This window comes from Oenanthe melanoleuca, chromosome 2 (assembly GCF_029582105.1).
Source record: "Oenanthe melanoleuca isolate GR-GAL-2019-014 chromosome 2, OMel1.0, whole genome shotgun sequence".
NCBI classification, from domain to species: Eukaryota; Metazoa; Chordata; class Aves; order Passeriformes; family Muscicapidae; genus Oenanthe; species Oenanthe melanoleuca.
In genome coordinates, this window is record NC_079335.1 from 120,164,804 (window position 1) to 120,184,764 (window position 19,961).

Consider the following 19,961-nt stretch of genomic DNA (forward strand, 5'->3'; position numbering starts at 1 on the left):
GTACCAAAAGGGTTAGAAGGTAACACTAAAAAAACAGAAGAAGAGAAGAAAAAGAACTACTTGCATATAATTATTTTGTCTAATGTATACCATATAAATATGCAATGAAGGCTAGGTCTAGTTTTTGTATTGGATACTACCTTATCTTGCCTGCTGCAATTTCAGTCTCTGATGGCATAGTTAGGACCAGTCTTAATTTACTGAGTAAAAACTGACATGGATGGAAACCCTCCCATATGAACTCTGACAAACTGACTTCATCTATGTTCCTTAGACGTAGAGCCAATAAATAACATTCCTGGTATTCTTGAAGTAAGGACCATTATTAACATGACAAGAGATGCAGAAACAATGCTTTCAGTGCAGCAATAAGTGGTAAAACTTGTACACCTATACATATCAAATCTTCACATTTTTATTGGTATTGATTGTCTCCAACACTTTAGGTTTGGTGAATTGTCTCATATTCTTACACAAACATTCTATGGAAATAACAGAGAAGACAGTAAAAAATAAGCACAGCACAATAATACACACACCAAAATGAAAATGAAGATTCAGAGCCATGAAAATCCTAACTTTATTTCAAATCTAACTTCAAGTAATATATTTTCTAATGTTTCATTACATAATTCTGTATCACTGCCATCTTGACATCTGTGGCTCAACACCACTTACTTAACCAGTTCATGGACTATCTCTTGGGAAAAGGAAACTACCATTAGTCTTTCCTCAGAGGTATGTTTCTTCATTCATGACAGGACATCTGTCAAAATTAAACATTTTTCTTTTTACTGACATGATAACCTGGCATTGCTGATCATCTGAACCAACACACCTAGAATCTACAAAGACCCTTCCAGAGCCAAATGTCTAAGTCAACCTTTTCTAATGAAAAATTATGAAGCCTCCATCTCATCAACTACTTGCCAAAGCACTCCTCAAAGCAGTAGCAGTCTTTTCTCAAGTCTTTAACATTTCTGAATTTCACAAATTCTCCTGCAGTCAAGGAATTTTACTCTCATGAGTTATTGGATTACACACTATAGGGCAATTCTCTTATCTTCAAATTCTTTTACTTTGTGTACACAAAATACTAATTAGCTCTGAAATAACTTTCCATATCCCAGAGGCCTAGAGTTTTATCAGGTAGAGAATGGATAAACACTTCAGGGGAAATATAACATTTTAGGGTGAAGCTTTAAAATGTGTGCCAAACATCAAAATCAATGTTTGTCAATTTTTTCCTAGCATTTACACAGCACACAAGCAAGATGCTTCCTCTATGTATCAAGTATTCATAGAAGAAATTTAGCTACCAAAACCATGTAAAATAATGTCAAAGGGGTTTGCACAAGTAAAGCACACAGGCTACAACAGGTGAAATGCAATGCATGTTTTTAACATACCTACAAATGACGTGCAAGCAGGAAAACACTCCTCTGTTCAAAAATCACATTTCCTTTACATTTCTAGCATTAATATTCTCTATTTACACTTCAACACTAAAAAAATATATTTTGCAGAAATGCCTATCAAGGAAATAGAACTTAGAGTTCCCCTTAGGGACCTGATCTATAGGTGGCTCTATGCACACTATATATAAGGCACGTAAGCAGTCTTTGATATTTGATAGTCAACATTCATATAATTTAAGTTATGCATGTGTGTAACTCCCTTGCTGTACATGCTGTTTTGATCTCAACTCCACATACCAATAGGAGCAAATCAATAGCATAACACTTTATCTAAGTATTCCACACATCTATAACATCTTTCATCAAAGGATCTCAGACCAAGAAATAACCCTTTGCAGTCATATTTGTAAAAATACAAATATAAATATATGCTAATGTGAAATAAGATAAGATTTCCCTGAAGGTGCTAAATATGCTTTGGAGAGAAAATATTTTTCCCCTTTTCAACATTGCCTCATCTATTATACTGCCTCAAGCTCTATGTTCCCTATGACACTATATTGACTTGGAAACCACTGTCACCACAGAGCAAATACTTCAAGGCAGCTGCTGTGCAACAAAGATTGAAATAGTGAAGATGTAATTCAGTCTAAAAGGACCATGTGGAGGGCTGATCAGCCCTCAGACTTAGGCAACAACTAGAAAATTGTGAAGAGCATAAAATAAAATTGGCACAAGATTATTTTTTCTAGTGATCAATCAGAACTGAGATAAAATATCTGAAAAAAAATAAGCATGCTCTCCATGAAGCTTAAGACTTTGAGATCTTGTGCTACAAATAGCAACAGACATGCAAGATAAAAATTGAAATTCTATCATTTGGAAGACTTCCTTCTTTAGATAAGGAAGGAACCTGTGTTTATTTCTGTAAACAGTGACTTCTATGATTTGAGACAGTTATTGGTGACTTCAGGAGAGCCAGGACTGCTATCCTACTTGAACACAAAAATTGTCTAAAGAGAACTGGCAATCCACTTCCTTCCTTACAGCTCTGGATGTTCATTTTATGGCTTGCCACCACTGAAGTAATAATTTATATATCTGGATGAAATTAATGAAATACAATCCTGCAAACACAAGGTTCTGGTTAAATGCCTGCAAAACTGCTCAGAATGCTACAGATCCCATGTTAGCTTCAGGAAGGGCTCTCAGATTTGCAATATTTTTATCTTTATGTTGTCTTTTATAGATCTTGGACCTTCATAACCTTCATGTTATGGAGTTTTTGTAATTTTTCTTTTATAATTAACTTGCAATTATTCCCTGATTGCATGCATTTCCCTTTAAAACACACAATAGTGAACATTGCTGCTTGTCAGGAAAAGGCAAATTCATTTTATTTTGCCTGCATTAAAAAAATGCTTCAAGACTTTTGAAAAAAGGACAATTTCTCAGCTAAATCACATCTACAGAAGACTCAATTGGAATTTTAAATTAAGAAATTTTATTCTTTCACTAATTTTTCTACAAAAATCTTTCAGAATGATATCTACCACTCCCATAACTTAATGATCTCTGATAACCCTGTTATGAGTTTCAGCCAAAGAAACAGAAGATTTTTCCTCTCAGCAGTCAAATTGTCAGGTGAATTTCACTACTGTAATGTGATTCCAATTTGTACATATCTTCTTGCTTCAATAATAAAAAAAAAAACAGAAAAAACCCCCCACTTTTCTTTTCAAACATATGATTGGCATATTTACTGCATAATTGCAAACTACAGCTGTGGTTTCAGATGTTATAGCCCTGCACAGAAATGATAGATTAGCCTGCTCTTTACTTGCTTTGAGGTAAATGCTGCCTCTGTCCCTTTTTATCCAGACAAAAACTCTGCAGAATTGTTCTTTCAAGATGTGTGAATTTACATTTTATCCACTTCTAATGTTTATATATGAGTATGCATATGTATGCACAGCAACTAAAATATTAGATTGATTCAATAAAAAATGTATAATGGAATGGAACTGAAGATAAATTATGTATTCACAAAGTGTCACTACATTCAGCAAGTGCTTCACTGCATGTTACTAACAAATGAATATTAAAAAAATGTAAACCCCTAAATCCCAGTCTTCTTAACTCATGGTAAAACATAATATAAATAGATAAGAATGTTAAATATACTATTCCTTCCATATCATTGTCTAAGAAAACAGAAGAAAAAAAGGAGCAATGTCAGTAAGAAGTTCAGTATAACCAAGAGCCCAAGAATTTGATGGGCTTCTGGAAAAATTACCTGGTGCTATCAACACAAGACAAGAATCTTTTGACTCCATAGGAATGGTGGAAAGCATGAAAACATCTGAAACATTTGATGCTCAAGTGAAGCCAAAAGCAGCTTCAAAGTGCTTTTTGGCTCTTACAAATCTTACAGTCTCACCATAATATACAACAGATTTGATGACACTGAAGTCTGTATCCACCAAAGTCCATCCATCAAATATAATTTATTCTGGATTGATCAAGCGTAATATCCCTAGCATAGTAAGGAAAATGGACTTCAGAGCAAGAACAGAACCAAACTGGCATATGTCCATTCACAGAAGAAGTTAATATTAATGAATGAGATGAAGTGGGGAAACACTGGCTGGACAAGAAAGAAGGTACTGGGCACAACAGATTGTGGGTGTAGGTGAAGACATGTAAAACCACAAAGTCAAGAAGGAAGAGGAATATCTGAAGGCTGTCTTGATGTTGGGAATGTCTTACTTACCTACTCTTCAGAACTCATGTACAGTGTGAGAAGTCATGGAAGTAAAAAGAACCTATTTTTTTCCTTATAGTAAGGCAAACAAGAGGTGTGGTTTTTTTATGAATGAATGCATGAAGATCTGAGACAGGAATTCAGAATATGATACACTGGAAAAAACCCTAAAAAATACGAATGCTGCAGAATAAGCTGCCATGAATGCATTTGTATAGAACTGCTGCAATAAAAAATCAGAATCCAAGAGGATTGTGGATAATGGAAGTGCCTAGCTTAAGAAGAAACATTATTTTTGGGCATCTAATTATAATGAAATTATGCTGACTCACTGTGCAAACTTGGAAGCTCTGAAAAGTGACAACAGGCAAATATATGTCATCAGTCAGGAATTAGGTAGTGAAATACTTTCCAAGAAAAGAAAATAAAAGACCTGCTAAAAAAGCACATAAACCGTTTTATATAGTTGCTGAGCCAATGGATTTTTTAAAAAATCCCACATGCTAAATTGCCCTGAAGATAATGAGACCAGCACCTGTTGGGAGGAAGGCAGTTCAATTTCTGGCTAATTCCTTCTCTTTTGAAAAGTCTCCATTCCAAAAGCCTGACACCTCTGCATGTAAAGTGACTGTTCTGTGCATGACTTTACTGCTACTGCAGATATCAAGAATACCTGTGAAGTCATGCCTATGGTTTCCCATACTCTTATTGTATGACTCCTACTTATGGCTCCTCTGTAAGCCCATATGATCATTTTACTCCATTCCACAGCTGGCACTGGCAAAGCAGCCCAGCTGGCACATGAACTTTCATGCTTACTCCTCAGAAAGGCCTCTGTATGTGTTTTTCTTAGGTTCCTCTTAACAGAGCTAAGAAAAACCTGAAAAGCTGTAAATAAGCTATCTCCTCAAAGATATAAAAAAATTTTGCAGACTCTAAAGACTAGTAATTTTATGACAGCCTGCATATAAACCACTTAATTTTTCTTGAAAATGATGTCAAAGAGGCAAGGGTCAGGGCCCTGAATGTCCCCATCTTCAAGCTTGGATGACTGAGTTAAGGAGTCTAACTTGTCAAGTACAAACACAGCTCTTCCATTGGTAAGAGCTGTTACAAAAAAGCTAGAAGCAATCCTCTTCTCAACCCTCCTTTCCTTGTTTTGATTTGGGAGTGACTTTTAAGCAGTCTTTACTGTCGGCCTCCTATGTCTGCACCTGGTCTGAAGCCTCCCTGACCTTGACTTGCACCCACTGGCTTGGCTTCCTGCCTTGCCCTGGCACCTGCCACCTCACTAAGGTCTTGACAGGTAACCACCAGACTGTGCCTCCTCTGCCATTTAATGGGTATCAGCCCAGGGAATTTTCCAAACAACATGTCTGAGCCATCACGGCTTGCAGAAACACCATGAGACGAGCTGGAACATCCCAGATCCTTGCAGTAAATTGACTACCACTGAGTTTTACCTCTGGGTGCTGGTTCATAGTGGCTGAACATGAGCCAGGTGGCCAAGAAGGCCAACAGCATGTTGGCTTGTGTCAGAAATAGTGTGGGCAGGAGGACCAGAGGAGTGGTTGTCTTGCTATACTTGGCACTGGTAGACACACCTAGAGTGCTGTGTCCAGTTTTGGACCCTCACTTCAAAAAAGACACTGAGGTGCTGGAGTGTGTCATGAGAGAGGCAACAGGCTCGGGAAAGGTCTGGAGCACAAACCTGTGAGGAATGGCTGAGGGAGCTGGGGCTGTTTAGCCTGGATAAAAGCAGATTCGGGAGTGACCTTATCTCTCTACACTGCCTGAAACCAGGTGGGAATCGGCCTCTTCACCCAGACAGCAAGGGACAGAAGAGGAAATAGCCTCAAGTTGCCCCAGGGGAGGTTTATGTTGATATTAGGAAAAATTTCTTTACTGAAAGGGTTACCATTAAAACAGGATGCCCAAGGAAGTAGTGGAGTCGCTATCTCTGGAAGTGTTCCAAAGGTGTGTGGATGTAGCACTTGGGAAATGTAGTTTAGTAGTGCATACCGGCCATGCTGGGTTAACCACTGGACTCGATGACTTAAGAGCCTTCCAACCTTAACAATTCCAATATGATCCTATTCCAGTCTCCTCCTCCTAGGATTAAGGGAATCACCACATTTAAGCAGGTGTCCCCAGCCCTCAAGGCCCAGAGTTCGGCCCGATTTTCCCCCGGGGCCACTCGCTGTGTCTATTCCCTCACCGAGGCAGGATCCCCGGGCCGCCCCCGCCCCTCAGCGCGGCCCGCCCGCCCGCGCGCCCGCCATTTAAAGGGGCCATGGCGGCCGGCCCGGCAGTGCCGCTGCGGGCCCGCTCCCGCCCTGCTGCACCGCCCCGGGCGCTTCCCGCCGCGGCCCGGGTGTTCCCGCGGGGCTGCCGGGGCCCGGGGGAGCTTCTGTGGGGGCTCGCGTAGCGCGGGGGGGGCGAGCGGTAGGGCCCGGGGCAGGCGAGCGGGCGGGCGCTGAATTCTTTGGATCGCGGACGTCGTGGGCGAATAAAACAGGCGGGCGGGCGGTTGCGCTGTTGCTGCCGCGGGGGGCGCGGAGCGGAGCCGCCGCCGGGCCCGGCGCAGATGGAGCCCGGCAGCCGTGGCGCCACTCCCGGCGGAGTGTCGGTGTCGGCCGTGCTGCCGGCGGGCGGGAGCGGGGAGCGCCTGGGCGGTGCCACCCCCAAGCAGTTCTGCGCCGTGCAGGGGAGGCCACTCGTCAGCTACGCTGTGCGGGCCATGGAGAGGTAACGAGCCCGGCGCCCGGCCGCGCCCCGCGGGCTCCTGCCGGCCCTCGCCGGGCCCCGGAGAGCCGCAGGCAGTCCCGCTGCCCTCGCCTCATGCCCTGGGCACCAGGGCGGATCTCGTTCGCGCTGCGGTGTCTCTCCGTCCCTCCTCGCCCGGTCAGACCGGGAAGCGAACGAGCTGTGCCTGGGCCCCCTCACCTGGGAAGAAGTCCCGGGTGCGACGTGGGCGCTTCCCCCACCCCAGCCTGGCTGTAGCGCCGCCATCCCGGGTGCCTCTCCGCCCTCCTTCCCCAGCCCTGTCTGTGCTCGAGGCTGTGCCGCATTCTTTGGCTCCTGGAGATCACCTATATGTTCGAGCCACTCAGCCTCGAATCTCCAGGGTTTGTGTAGCTGCACTGTCTGGTTTGGTGAGCTATGAGCACACCGCAGCTGTTGGAAACAGTCACAGGACTAGCCATCAGCCCTGAAAAGAGATCTATTCTGCCATTGGAGATGGTCTTTAAAATGTCCAAAGGCTTCAAAAAATGATCCACTCCTCATGATGGGATGAATGAACTCACTAATGTACAGCACTGCATAATGCTCCACTATTGCCCATGGTAAAACACCTTGCATCAGCAGGAAGTTTGAAACAAAATCGTTTAAGTTACAGTGCCTGGACTGGAAGCTGATGGCTTACATAGTGTGAAGGTGCACGTGTAACTTCTCCGTGTTTATGTTGTAGTGATACCACGAGCAGTAATGGGTACAAATTGAAAGATGGGAAATTTAGGTTGAGTATTAGGAAGAAATTCTTTACTGTTCAGATGGTGAGGAACAGGTTTCTCAGGGAGGTTGTGAATGCCCCAGCCTAGGTAGCATTCAAGGCCAGGTTGGATAAGGCCTTGAGCAATCTGGTCTAGTGGGTAGTGTCCCTGCTTGTGGCAGGGGAGCTGAGGCTAAATGATCTTTAGGTTGCCTTCCAACCCTTAAAGTTCTATGACTCTATGTTGGAGCAAAGGATTAAAGTAACAGGATTTCTAAGCAGCCAGGCTTTTCCTTTCCATACGGTTGTTGAGTTCTAAGCATGTGACTGACAGTTAATATATTATTGTCAAATATTAACGTAATGTAAGTCTTGTATCTAGTGTCACTTGAAACACCATAGGTAGGAGCAGAGTGCCAAGGGGAATTCTGGATGTGTTGCAGGAACTTGTAGGAAGACAAACCTTTAGATTTTTTAGAGAGTATAAATGGGGAGGAGTGGAGATTGGTGAAAGAAATAAAATTGCCAGCATCTCACTAATTTCTTAACGCATGGAAACTTGTACAACTTCATAATTGGGACTCTTTTTCCATTCCCACCCAGAAAGGCTTCCCTCAGGTCACTTGTTACTTTATGAAAGAAATACTGCTTATTTTCTTTATTTAATTTTTAACAGCAGCCAGTTGCAAAGCTAAGCACATCAGTAAGCAAAGCATCCAATCCAAAGCTTGCCAGAGCTGTAATTTCTGCCAAAATGTCATGGGAAGCTACAGAGAAGAATTGTATCCTCAGTGTATTGGAGACCTGGAAAAGAGAACAGAGTGAGATTTGGGAAGGAAATGTTGTGCATCTAAGCTGCCAGTAAGCTCTGAGAAAATAGCTGTACTTTGAGTGACAGTATTATATTTGTCCTAAAACTGCAAAAAATTAGAAGGTTGATTTTGAGTTCTATGGTTCAACCAAGTTGATTGTGAGAATAATAACTTGGTGCTTTTGCTTAGGGGCTCAGTAACTCCTGCCAGTGCCCTGTCAGGCAGAGCTTCCTGCCACCTCTGCTGAATTGGAGTGTTGATTGGTATAGGTGTATATGAGGATCTGGGAACAGATGTACTCCAAAGCTTGGGATGGCTTTCATTTTCATCTCAACACTTTTACTTCTGGCTCTGAAACTACAAAGGATGTACCTTGTTCTTACTTTGTGTGTATGTAAGCACAAGCATGTAATATTGAGGAACTGCAGTTTATCACATAGTCTACCCAGAAAAGGCAGATTTTGTATTTTGCTTGACACTATCTTCTCATGTCTGTTGTTTACCTGATGTAATTGAACAGGTCATTGACTCATTAGCGTGTAATAACTTCTTTGGAACTGGACATCTGGGCTGGTGTGGCTATTTTGGAGCTTTTTTAAACCTGGAAAAGAGGGAGCAGTGTACAGACTGCAGAAATATATGAGCAGCTCAAGGGTGTGCAGCTGCTTTGCACATGCTTTTTAAAGATCAGTAGAAAAAGATTTTTATGCTGTTCAGCTGAAAGTAGTGGGACTTAAATATGAATGTGGAAAAATGGGCAGATGAGACAAGAGCAGACATGAATGAATAAGTAGTGCATCCTGTTGTATAGGAGAACAGCATGTAGAACACTGGCCTGCCAATAATAATCACAGTGATACCCTGAGGAAGAGGAGTTGAACAAAACTAGAGTGAGGAGAAATCGTTGGTTTTAATTGCCAGTGCAGTGGTACTGATAGGAAGGTCTTCAGGCTAAAATTAAAGTGTGTTAGAAAATTTAAATGTCTTTTTTCCCATTGGATTTGCTTTTGTTGAACTATGCAAGGGTTGTGCAACAAGTTCAACTGATTTAGAATGGCATTCCTTATTTTTGCTTCTGTTAAAACTAGCAGAGCTTTTCCTTAATTAGATTTTTTTGGTGTATGTATGTTTGTTAGAATAGAACCTTTTCAATTTTTTTTCTGAGGCAGGGAGGAATCTTAGCTCTGTATGCTCGTGTGTGTGTGCATATTTTACTAAATCTATAGAGAGGAAAACAAACTAAGGTAAAGATTGTTTTTAAAATCATTGTGGAACAAATATGCTGCTGCTATTCTTGCGGTGCTCATATTTCACCAGTTGTTGCAAGTACAATGAGTAGTTATAAAAGAGGAAAGCATAGTTAATATCTTCATTGTAGAATTAAAATTTTCCATAGAGGTTTCAGACAGCTTTGTTTTCTTTATTGTAGCACCTTAAAACAGGAGGTCTCTTAAAATCACCTGGGGAAGCTCCAAAGGGGCACCTCTTTGGAAGTGTCTTACATAGTTATTTGCTGTTTTTGTTTTGGTTTGGTTTTTTTGGGTTTTTTGTTTGTTTTTTTTTTTTTAATAGCTTATGAGCAAAAAGTAGTTGCAGCAAATTTTATGGAGGTATCTTTTTTATCATGTCTGACTCATAAGGAACATTTTATTTCTGGAAAAAATTGAATGGTTTCTGTACATGAGAGCCTCCAGATTTTCTTAATATACCATAAAAGCTTCCTGCTTCCACTTTTGTACTGTAAGACATACATTTGTATGAATATGTTTTTTCATATATCAATAAATTCATAACAAAGCTTTTATGGAGCAAAGGGAAGCTACACTTGCATTCTGCAGATGGATTTTGCTTTTGATTCTTCTTTTTCTCATTTGGTTTTTAGTAAGGTTAGCAAAAGTGATATAATGATTTATCTTGCACTTCTGAATGTTTCTGTGACAGTGAAAGATCCTCTCTAACACTGCTAAAGCCATCTCTGCAGCGACCTGTTGGTTCTGGCCTTGTTTTGCAGGTCTCAGTAATTTATATTGAATAGTTTTTTAGTGGCAGAGTGAGAGTTGCAAAAGATTGAGTGTGAGTATTTAAGCCTTTTATCAGATTTCAGCACTGGTTTCTATGTGAGTGAACTGGTAGAGGGTTAAATCTGGGTCACATTTGTACCTCAGCGTGCCATTTAGGTGATACAGTTTCAAAGTGGGCTTGTTTCATTTCCTCTGCAGCCTGTCTTTTGAAGGAACAGCTTAATCTGTTGCTGAGTTAATGAGCTCCCCTGCTTTCAGTTCTAGCTCAGCTAGTATAAGTGTTTGTACTTCTGTTTGAAATTTACTGGAACAATACTGTTTTTTACTAGGCAGTAAGTCTATATGTAGTGATGACGAGAAGGATAGCTGCAGGAAACAAACAGTCCTTTTCTGCCTCATTGTTTGCTTTCTGCTAGTATTGGGGTCCTCCCAGGCACTTGTAAAGTGATCCTAACTGGATTTGTCATTTTGTTTCATTTGGTCAGACTTGATTTCCACTTTGGAACCACTGCCTGTGTTGTATGGAAGCACTAGAGTTGTGTGTCCTTGAGGGTACAGCATTGTGATCTTTTTCATGCATTGTGCTGATTCTTTCTGAAGCTTGATCCAATATTACTATTACAATATTATTATTTATAGTTATAAAATTGAAATGGTGTTTTTAAACTGGATATGAGCAGGTCCTGAGCAGGTTATTATTTTTGTATGAAATCTTTCTGAAGGAAAGGATGTGACAAATTGAAGGAGGGTAAAAAAATTGTTTTCTGCCAGATTGAGTGTATACTGAAATCTTTCTACTTCTTTAAAACATTTTGCAACATTTCCATAAGCAGATCTTCAGACGAGCTAGCAAACCTGTGTGGTGCACAGCTCTCATTATTAGAATTTGTAGCACACTTTACTGGATGAGTACTTTTCACGAGTTTTAGTGGGACAAAACCTGAGCTGTAATCAATCTAGAGGATATCTTTATGCTCTTACATGAATATGTTACATCCCTAAATCCCAGCTCTAATTATAGAGCATGGGTCCAGAATGAGTTTAAGGACATACTCAAGTTTACAAATGTGTTTATGCAGACACAGGGTGGAGCTGTGACTGCATCCCGTCACTTTTTGGTGCAATGTACCACTGGAGGCCTTGAGCCATTCCACCCCCTCTGTGCAGAGATTTATCACAGGCTGGCCAGTACTTGTGTTCTCTCTTCCCTGCATCTCAGAAGATGCTGTGTACTACCCAATTGCCTCATAATCTGTTTCATTTGACTCCAGAAAGGGTAATGTCAGTGCTCTTACACAGTGTCAGTGACTATGCAGATTGTCCAGTTTCTGGGTACTGTGCAAGGTTACAGTCTTTCTGCAAATCAAAAGGCAGAGCTCTTGTTCTCATTTAGTGTGAAATAGCTCTTCCTGAATTTTGCTCTGTTAAATGACTGATTCTCGGTATTTAGAAGAAGAACTGAGATGAATCCAGTTAGTTTGCCCTAGTTCCAAATTGAAGTCATACAGAAGGGCTACATTTTGTAGTTAAATTTAAGTATATGCCAGAAATCATATGAGAGGTTTTAAAACCTTTTGATGGACCTGTGGTGAGTGACAAGCTGAAATGAAACTTGAAACCATATGACTTCCGGTTTTACATTTGAGCAACTTCAATAGTTAAAGATTGCTGAGAATATGCTGGTTTGGCTGTATTTTCTGCCTTTGCTAGTAGTTAAATGAAAATAAGGACAAGTATTTTTCTTTTGAAAAATGCTAATAGCACTTCATTTTATTTTAAATAGTTGTTTTACAATTAATTGAAATAGTTTTCCATGGAGTATTATTAATTATAACCCCCATGCCCCCTTACATAAGGTGGAAAATACTCTGTTGTTTCACATAGTTCTAGGTAACTGGTTTGTAACAGATTAATTTTGCTTTTGAAATAAGAATAGTTCCCAGGAAATGCCTTCTCATGTATCATTGCCGTTATCAGTATTTTGAACCTGTGTGTTTCTGAACTGTGAATTTCGTATTCTTATTTTCCTAACTGGAAATATTTAGTTTTTAGTACCTTCATTCTTCTTGTGTCTGCAATATTTGTTTCAGTAGCTTTGCTAGTTTTATTCGAGACATTGTATTGTACTTATTTCTCTCTCTCCCTAGTTGGATTTGTAAACCAGACATGGGTAATTTTAACATAGTAATTTTTTTTTTTAATCATTGGTCATCTGAGTTTTTTGTCTGGCATGCTAAAATGCTCTTCTGCCATCTGTGAAGACACAAACAGGGAACACAACACAATTAATTTTTTAAAATTTTCTCTACATAAGCATTTAAAAAATAAGATACTACAATGCATTTGAATTATGGTATTTCTGTTGTTTTGAAGTACAGTATGCCACATATGACTAGAATTTGTCTTCCTAGGTACTTTGACAGAAGTATGGTTTCAACCTAGCTTCAGTTATGATTGGTTTTAATCTTGTGGTCTATGGGTTTTTCATTTACCCCCTCACATCCCTTCAGTTATAGAGCTAGACTGATACCAACAGTAAAATCTACAAAAGATCTACAAAAATGTATTTTTGATATGGTGTTCTTAACTAGTACAGCTATGCTTTTACATTTTTCTAGCTTCCTATAGCAGAAACCTTTGTGTTTATAAATATATATATATTTTCAAACTACCAGTGTAATGTTTCCTGTCAATATATGTGTTAGTTTTAATTCATTGCCATTCTGTCAATTACTGCTCATGCCTGTTTTGATAGTTTCTTTGTTTCAGAATTTTTCTTGATTGTCTTATTTCCTTGTACATCATGGGCTTCACTGGAACATGGAGTATTCCAGGCCACAGAAGTTACCAGTGTATTAGAAACTGCAAACTGTCACTGATTAATTTAGAAGTTCTGTAGGAATGATGCTGGAATAAGAAGTGTTTTCAAGGCTTTTGAAGAGTTATCAGAATGTGCTTCTCTGCAAAGGGGTTGTTGGAAGCAAGTCCCTTCCCAGAAATCCAGTGTTATTGGTATAAATCTGTTAAAGCTCTCCCTTAAGCAGTGGAGTACAAAAACATGGACTTGAGTACGTTGGGAGGTGCTTTATTTAAAAAAAGCATAACGAAAATCTTGAATTTTTGTTGTTATGAATTTCTTTGTTTCATAGATCTCCACTTTTATTTAGTCATTCATGTCTACTTTTTCTGGTTTTGTACTGATTTTTCTAGGATAAGTTGGATATCTGACATTATTGTGGTGGTTTCTCCTGAAAATATTGAAACAATGAAGACTATCATTGAAAAATATGGCCACAAAAGAGTTACAGTAGTAGAAGGTGGAATAACTCGTCACCGGTCAATATTCAATGGACTGAAAGTATTTGCAGAGAATGAATTTTCCAGCCATTTGCTCCAGAAGCCAGAAGTAGTGATTATCCATGATGCTGTGAGGCCTTTTGTTGACGAAGATATTATTTCAAAAGTGGTTATGGCTGCTAAAGAACATGGGGTATGTACTATACAGCAATATTACAACTCTGTAATGTGCTTTATGCTGTACAGCTTAAAATCACAATTGATAAATCAGGAATTTTCTAGCAATTTTATTAATGTGTGATGAGTTGTTTTTTTTTTAGGAGAACAGATCCAGATTCCCTATTATGCAGAGAGGTCATGTGGGGGAGGTTGACATTTTTAAATGCTGCAGTTATTATTTGCTACAGAGAATAATTGTTGCCATAGAGACTGTCAGTAAGAGATTGAATCAGTCAGCAATTTGTTAGTTGAAGGGTAGGTTATGTAATGATAGTTTACCTTTTTTTTCCATGCAGAATTATCACCTAATGCTAGAGCAGTTCTGTTAGTGATTACTAGTAATAGCCCAAAAGTGCACTGCATTGACTTGCAAGCTTCGTGCTTTCATCTCAAACTTGCATGCAAGTCCTGAATAAGCAGCAAAAGAGTTGTCTCTGTATTAATGCTAAATTGTTCTAGAACCTGTAAACGTTTCAGACTGCTGGAAAACAGGGTAAATGGGAAGCCTCCAGCTGTAGGTTGGATAATTTCTTAATACTGCATCTGAGGGCTGGGGTTACTCACAGAAACCAAAAAGATTTCTGACAAAATAAGTGATATACAAAAGGGAAGAGTTGGTAGAGTTGGAGAGGCATGCACTAGCAACAAGATGAACTGCCTAAGTCAGAGATGTAAGAAATCACAAGTTAGCCATGGGCTTGTTTGCAAAATTTGCTGTCTTTAATTTGTTCTTGAGTTTTCCATTATTGAGAAGCGTAAACCTTCCCTTTTTAAAGGACATGGTTTGGGGCAGAAGTCATTAGTAATAGCAGATTGTTTGGGTCCTAGAAAACTAGAAAAATGTACCACTGCTTGTCTTTTCCAGAAAATGGGGTAAAAGATAACTGACAGGTGGTTCACAACTTTAACAGTGGAATAATGAGCCCGAAGGATGAACTGTGGTGTTTCTTTAGTGCTCCTACACCTTCACGGTATAGAAGGAGAATATATAGCTTGTTATTCATTATAAAAATCAAATTATGTCAAGTCTCTCAGAACATTATGTTGCAAATCTAAATATATTGAGCCTCTTCTTAGTAGGTCTGTAGTTTTGTAGATAGGCTTAATAACAAATGGCAATAGAAATTCTGCACTATAGTTTTTAGTGATCTAGAACATAGGTTTCCACTTACTAAAACTTAAATTCTGTTAGAATTTTAGTGAGATTTTTGTCCTTTCTCATATAGCACAAAATAGCATTTCGGAATTGATTCTCTGCCAAAGACTAAAATAAATCCTCTTTATAAATCAGTTTTAAATGTGGTTCTTTGAGAGTGGTAGAAAAATGGAGTTAATGGTTTTGGGTTGAAATGAGAGTGACTTTTCTGAATATGTTTGTGTTGCCTTTGCATGTTAAGGTATATCATATCTCATTTTAATTTAACTTGTTCACTTTTTTCTTGAAAGTTTTGTGATTTTAGTATAATATTCTCCTGGTTTCTTTTTAATTGGATATAAGGTATTTAAAACAGAAAAGTAGGGGGAACCAAGGCAATCTTCACAGACCTTCTCAAGTCAGTGTATTCTAGTTCATCTGAACTTCTGACCAGTAGATATTTCCTAACCTGGATCACTGAAGTATCATTTGATTTCAAAAAGGTGATTGTATGCATGTATAATAATCTATTCCATTGCATAACATTTGTCTGAAATATGTGTGGTGATCATTTACTCTGTGGTGGCTTTTTTTGTTGGCTGAGATCCACTGACTTCAGCAAGGCTGGGCCATCAGAGAGATGTGTGCTCAAAGTCTCTAAGAGGTGGGTGCTGTTGATGTTACCTGACAAAGTAATTGAATTAAGGAACGTGAGAAGAATTTTCTTTTATGTAACACATTGGTAAACCACCTTCCCAGAGACAGGTGTCTGTTTCCACCTGAGAACTACAGAATTCTGAAGAGCTCAATGGAAAGCTATGTCTTTCTCAAAACTGGTGTGCATGGTTTTGAATATCTGAAAAAAATTGATCAAGAGCAGCTATCATGTTTAGTTCTTCCTATGGTCAAATTCTTTGCATATCTAAAAGGATGTCAGTTCTTCAATCTTTCAGTACAAAAAGTAATTACTTCCTCTTGCATTATGTAGAAAGGTACAAAACCTGGCAGAAAACATCATATTAAATGACTTGTGTTAATAGGGCTAATGCTGCATTGTTATATGTCTGCATACCATATGGATAACATAATTATGAGAAGATTTAATGTTCTTTAAAATGGTAATTGATCAAGTAAGTTATTTCACTTCTAGCTGCCAATTGTCAGACAAATAAGCTGCTTTATTACACTTACTAATCAGTTTGTTATTTGCCTGTGGGAATAAAAATGTGTACCTTAACCAGAACTAATAAATTATGTCTTAAACCCCCCCAAACAACTCCTTGATTATGTCAAAATATTACTTTGTAACCAATTAAATTCCATTTATGTTTTTGGGGTAATTTTGCAATTAAAATTATATGTTTCTAGAAACAAATTCTTTACAGGAGTAGAAGTTGGGAAAAGTGGAAGCTTCAGAAGGCATCAGTCCAAAGCCTCTAGCAATATCTCATTGCCAACATTGCATTTTAAATGACATAACTAAAATGAAAAATGTTACATAAAGAAGAAATCAGGAAGGTGGGGGGAACTTGTCATTTCTGCTATTGAAAGTTTACAAAAAGAAGACACATCCGAAGACTTTTTTTTTCTATAGTTAACAAAAACTGGATTTGAAAGTACAGTATGTTATGTTGAAAGAACTAAGTCAAAGTGGCATCCTTAAAAGCTGGTTTCTGGAAGCTGTCTAACATCATTTCTTTATTCTGAGCTTTAGCAAGGACCTGAACAAAGTCTGCATGCCAATACAGCTGTACAGTGCTACTCAGTCTCGAGGACTCCTACTCACAGAGGCAGTTGGTCAAAATAATACTCCCAGAGAGAAAACACTACGTGTTGTGCTCAGTCTGTTCCTCTCGTGCCGCCATTATCACCCTTGCTGTAGCAGAAGGCTGGAGCAGAAACACGGACCTCTATGCATCCTGTTCTTTCACCCACAGTTTTTGCTATCTACGGTTGCTGAGTTAGCAAAACCTGGTGGGTGGCAAACCAAAAACCACCTTTCTTCACTGACAGTAGAGGATGACTTGGATGGATAAATAAGATGATCTGGCGTAGTGTACTTGAATGGGGACAGAATGCTGGAGTGGTTCTGCCCCTTCTGAGCTTTCTTTGCACTTTTTCTCTTGGAGCAATTATCTTTTTATTTTCTTATCTCCTATGGTTTTGCCATATATAGAATATCTTACATGTGGTCTTTGTCCTCTGTTGTATTCAGAGGCTGATTTTAGCCAGCTGCAAAGACTGCATCAGTGACAAGATCATTTTTGATTCGTATTTATACACTGGGTCGTCTGAAGTTATCCTCTGCCTATGTTCTCAGAAGTGACTTGCTTTCTTTGTATGCTTGACAGGCTCACTTTCCTGTCACACCCCTGTGCAAAATCAGAATCAAGAACTGATGACATATTTATTACTCTTACTATCTTGACATGGAGGGAATGAGTTTTGTACTTTAGGAGAGTGATAAATGTAAATATAAAAGTAATTATTAATGAATTATAGGGCTCTTCTCTGTTTGAGAATAAAATTGCTTTTTAAGACCTACATCATCTTAGCCTGCTAAGGCACAGGGAGGACATTAGAGAGTGCCACTATGGCTTTACCAAGGGCAAGTCCTGCTCAACTAACCTAGAGGCCTTCTATGATGGTGTGACTTCATCAGTGGCATAAGGAAGAGCTATGGATATTGCCTCTCTGGTTTTCCCTAATGTCTTTGACACAGTTGTCCACAATCTCCTTCTCTCTTAATTGGAGAAAGAAGGATTTGATGGGTGGACTGTTGAGTGGAGGAGGAATTGGTTGGATGGCTGCTTCAAGAGGGTAATGGTTAACACCTCAATGTCCAGCTGGGGACTGGTGACAAGTGATGTTCCTCAGGCATCCAGAACTCTTTAATACCTTCATCATTGTTGAAGACACATTGGAATGAGGTGCACCCTGAGCAAATATATAGATGGCACCAAGAAAATGTTGTGGTTGATGTGCCTGATGAGTGGATTCCATGAACAGGGACCTGGACAAGCTCAAGCAGTGGTCCTGTGTGAACACCAAGTGCAAGCTCCTGTATCAATAAAGGCTGGGGGCTGAAAGGTTTGAAAGGACACTTCAGAAAAGGACTTGGGGTGCTTGTGGATGAAAAGCTGGTCGTGAGCTGACAGTATGCACTTACAGCTGGAAAGCCAACTGTGTTCTTTGCCAGGAGAGGTGTGGCCAGCAGGTCCTGGAGGTGTTTATGTCCCTCTACTGCACTTTTGTGAGAACCCACCTGGAGTACTGCATCTCACACTGGGGCCTTCAGCATAAGAAAGATGTAGACCTATTGGAGCAGGTCCAGCAGAGGGCCACAGAAATGATCAGATGGATTGACATCTCCTACAATGAAGAGCTGAGACAGGGTTGATTAGCCTGGACAAGAAAGCTCTGGAAAGACCTTATTGCGGCCTCTCAGTACTTGAAAGGGGCTTATGTGAAAGATGGAGACAAACTTTTTAGCAGGGTCTGTTGAAATAGGACAAGTGGTAATGATTTTAAACTGAAAAAGAGTAGAGTCAGACTAGATAGAGACAAATACTTTTTTGCAGTGGGGTAGGTGCAACACACTAAGTTTTCCCAAGGAGATGATGGATGCCCCACCCTTGAAACAGTCAAGGTCTGGTTGAACAAGGCTGAGCAACCTGATCTCATTCAGAGTTTAAGATGTCTGTGGCCATTGCAGCGGGGTTGGACTACATGACCCTTAAAGGTCCCTTGCAACCCAAACTATTTTATGATTCTACATTATTGTAAAGATCAGGAGCTCTTTAGCAGCCCTGAATGTGTGAAGAAATGAAGTGTGCTTTTACTGTCATACAAAAAACAGTACAAAAAATGCATTTTTCCTTTTTAATGGATAACTATCAAAGCAGTGATAGTTTCCATAGTTTGTGATGTTTCCATAGCTTATGGCATTTTTCATCCCATAGAAATTAAAACCTTTTCAGCCAAATTGTTAATTGTTTTCCATGTTGAATGGAGGACTAATGCTTTGTAGTCTTAGTCCTAACAAGATGTAATGTTTGATGGTGGGAGAGCATTGGTAAGGGGAAAAACAGCTCTGTCATTTCCCAGTCTCAATTTAAGTGCTTTAGGTGATTCACCACATTTATTACAAAGGATACAGCTCACCCAACTGAAATACGTAAACCATAGACAGAAACTTAAGTTATAATCTCCCTTTTTTCTTGGCAGCATTTGTGTATTTTACTAACAGAACCAGCCTAGTTTTACCACATCTAGAATTTTTAAAAGATGGCTTAATCTACCATGTTTTAGTTTCTGTAAGTCTACACACTTTTTATTTTATTTGTTTTAAGAGGGTTAGTTTATCCTGAAACTAAATTCTGAGCATAGTTTCCTGTACTTAAGTGGTTGTTGGGGTCATCTTAATGTAATGCCTATAAAATGTACCCCCTTTAAATTTAGAGGAAAGACATATAGGTACTGCTGTTTATTTGAGGCTAGTTAAAATCTATGCTTTATCTGAGAAAACAGTATTACATTTGGGAAATGAAGCAGCCTTAAGCAAAGAAAAGTCTATTTAGCACTCAGATTTCTCTTTCCTGCAGCAGATAAAAGGTTTAGAGAATAGTTCCTTAAAATAAGGGAGATCTTATATTGTCCAGCATATGTGAGAAGCTGAATAAAGGCTTTGGATCATTCTAGCAACTCCTGCATGGCAAGATCTGGAAGAGGTTCTTAGCCATGCCTCTCTGACTAAGGATTAGACATGTAAATTTTACTCCTTTTCATCAATTACATTGATA

General features: G+C 39.3%; 1 protein-coding gene across 1 annotated transcript in view; it reads left to right on the plus strand.

Moving 5' to 3' along the window:
* Window positions 1-6,710: 6,710 nt before the first annotated feature.
* The window catches only part of CRPPA (CDP-L-ribitol pyrophosphorylase A), a 108,201-nt gene continuing 94,950 nt past the window's right edge, over window positions 6,711-19,961 (plus strand). The window contains exons 1-2 of the mRNA XM_056484348.1: window positions 6,711-6,930; window positions 13,719-13,998. Of these exons, the coding sequence (XP_056340323.1) occupies window positions 6,770-6,930; window positions 13,719-13,998 (441 nt within the window). The 5' untranslated portion in view covers window positions 6,711-6,769. The remainder of the gene's footprint in view (window positions 6,931-13,718; window positions 13,999-19,961) is intronic.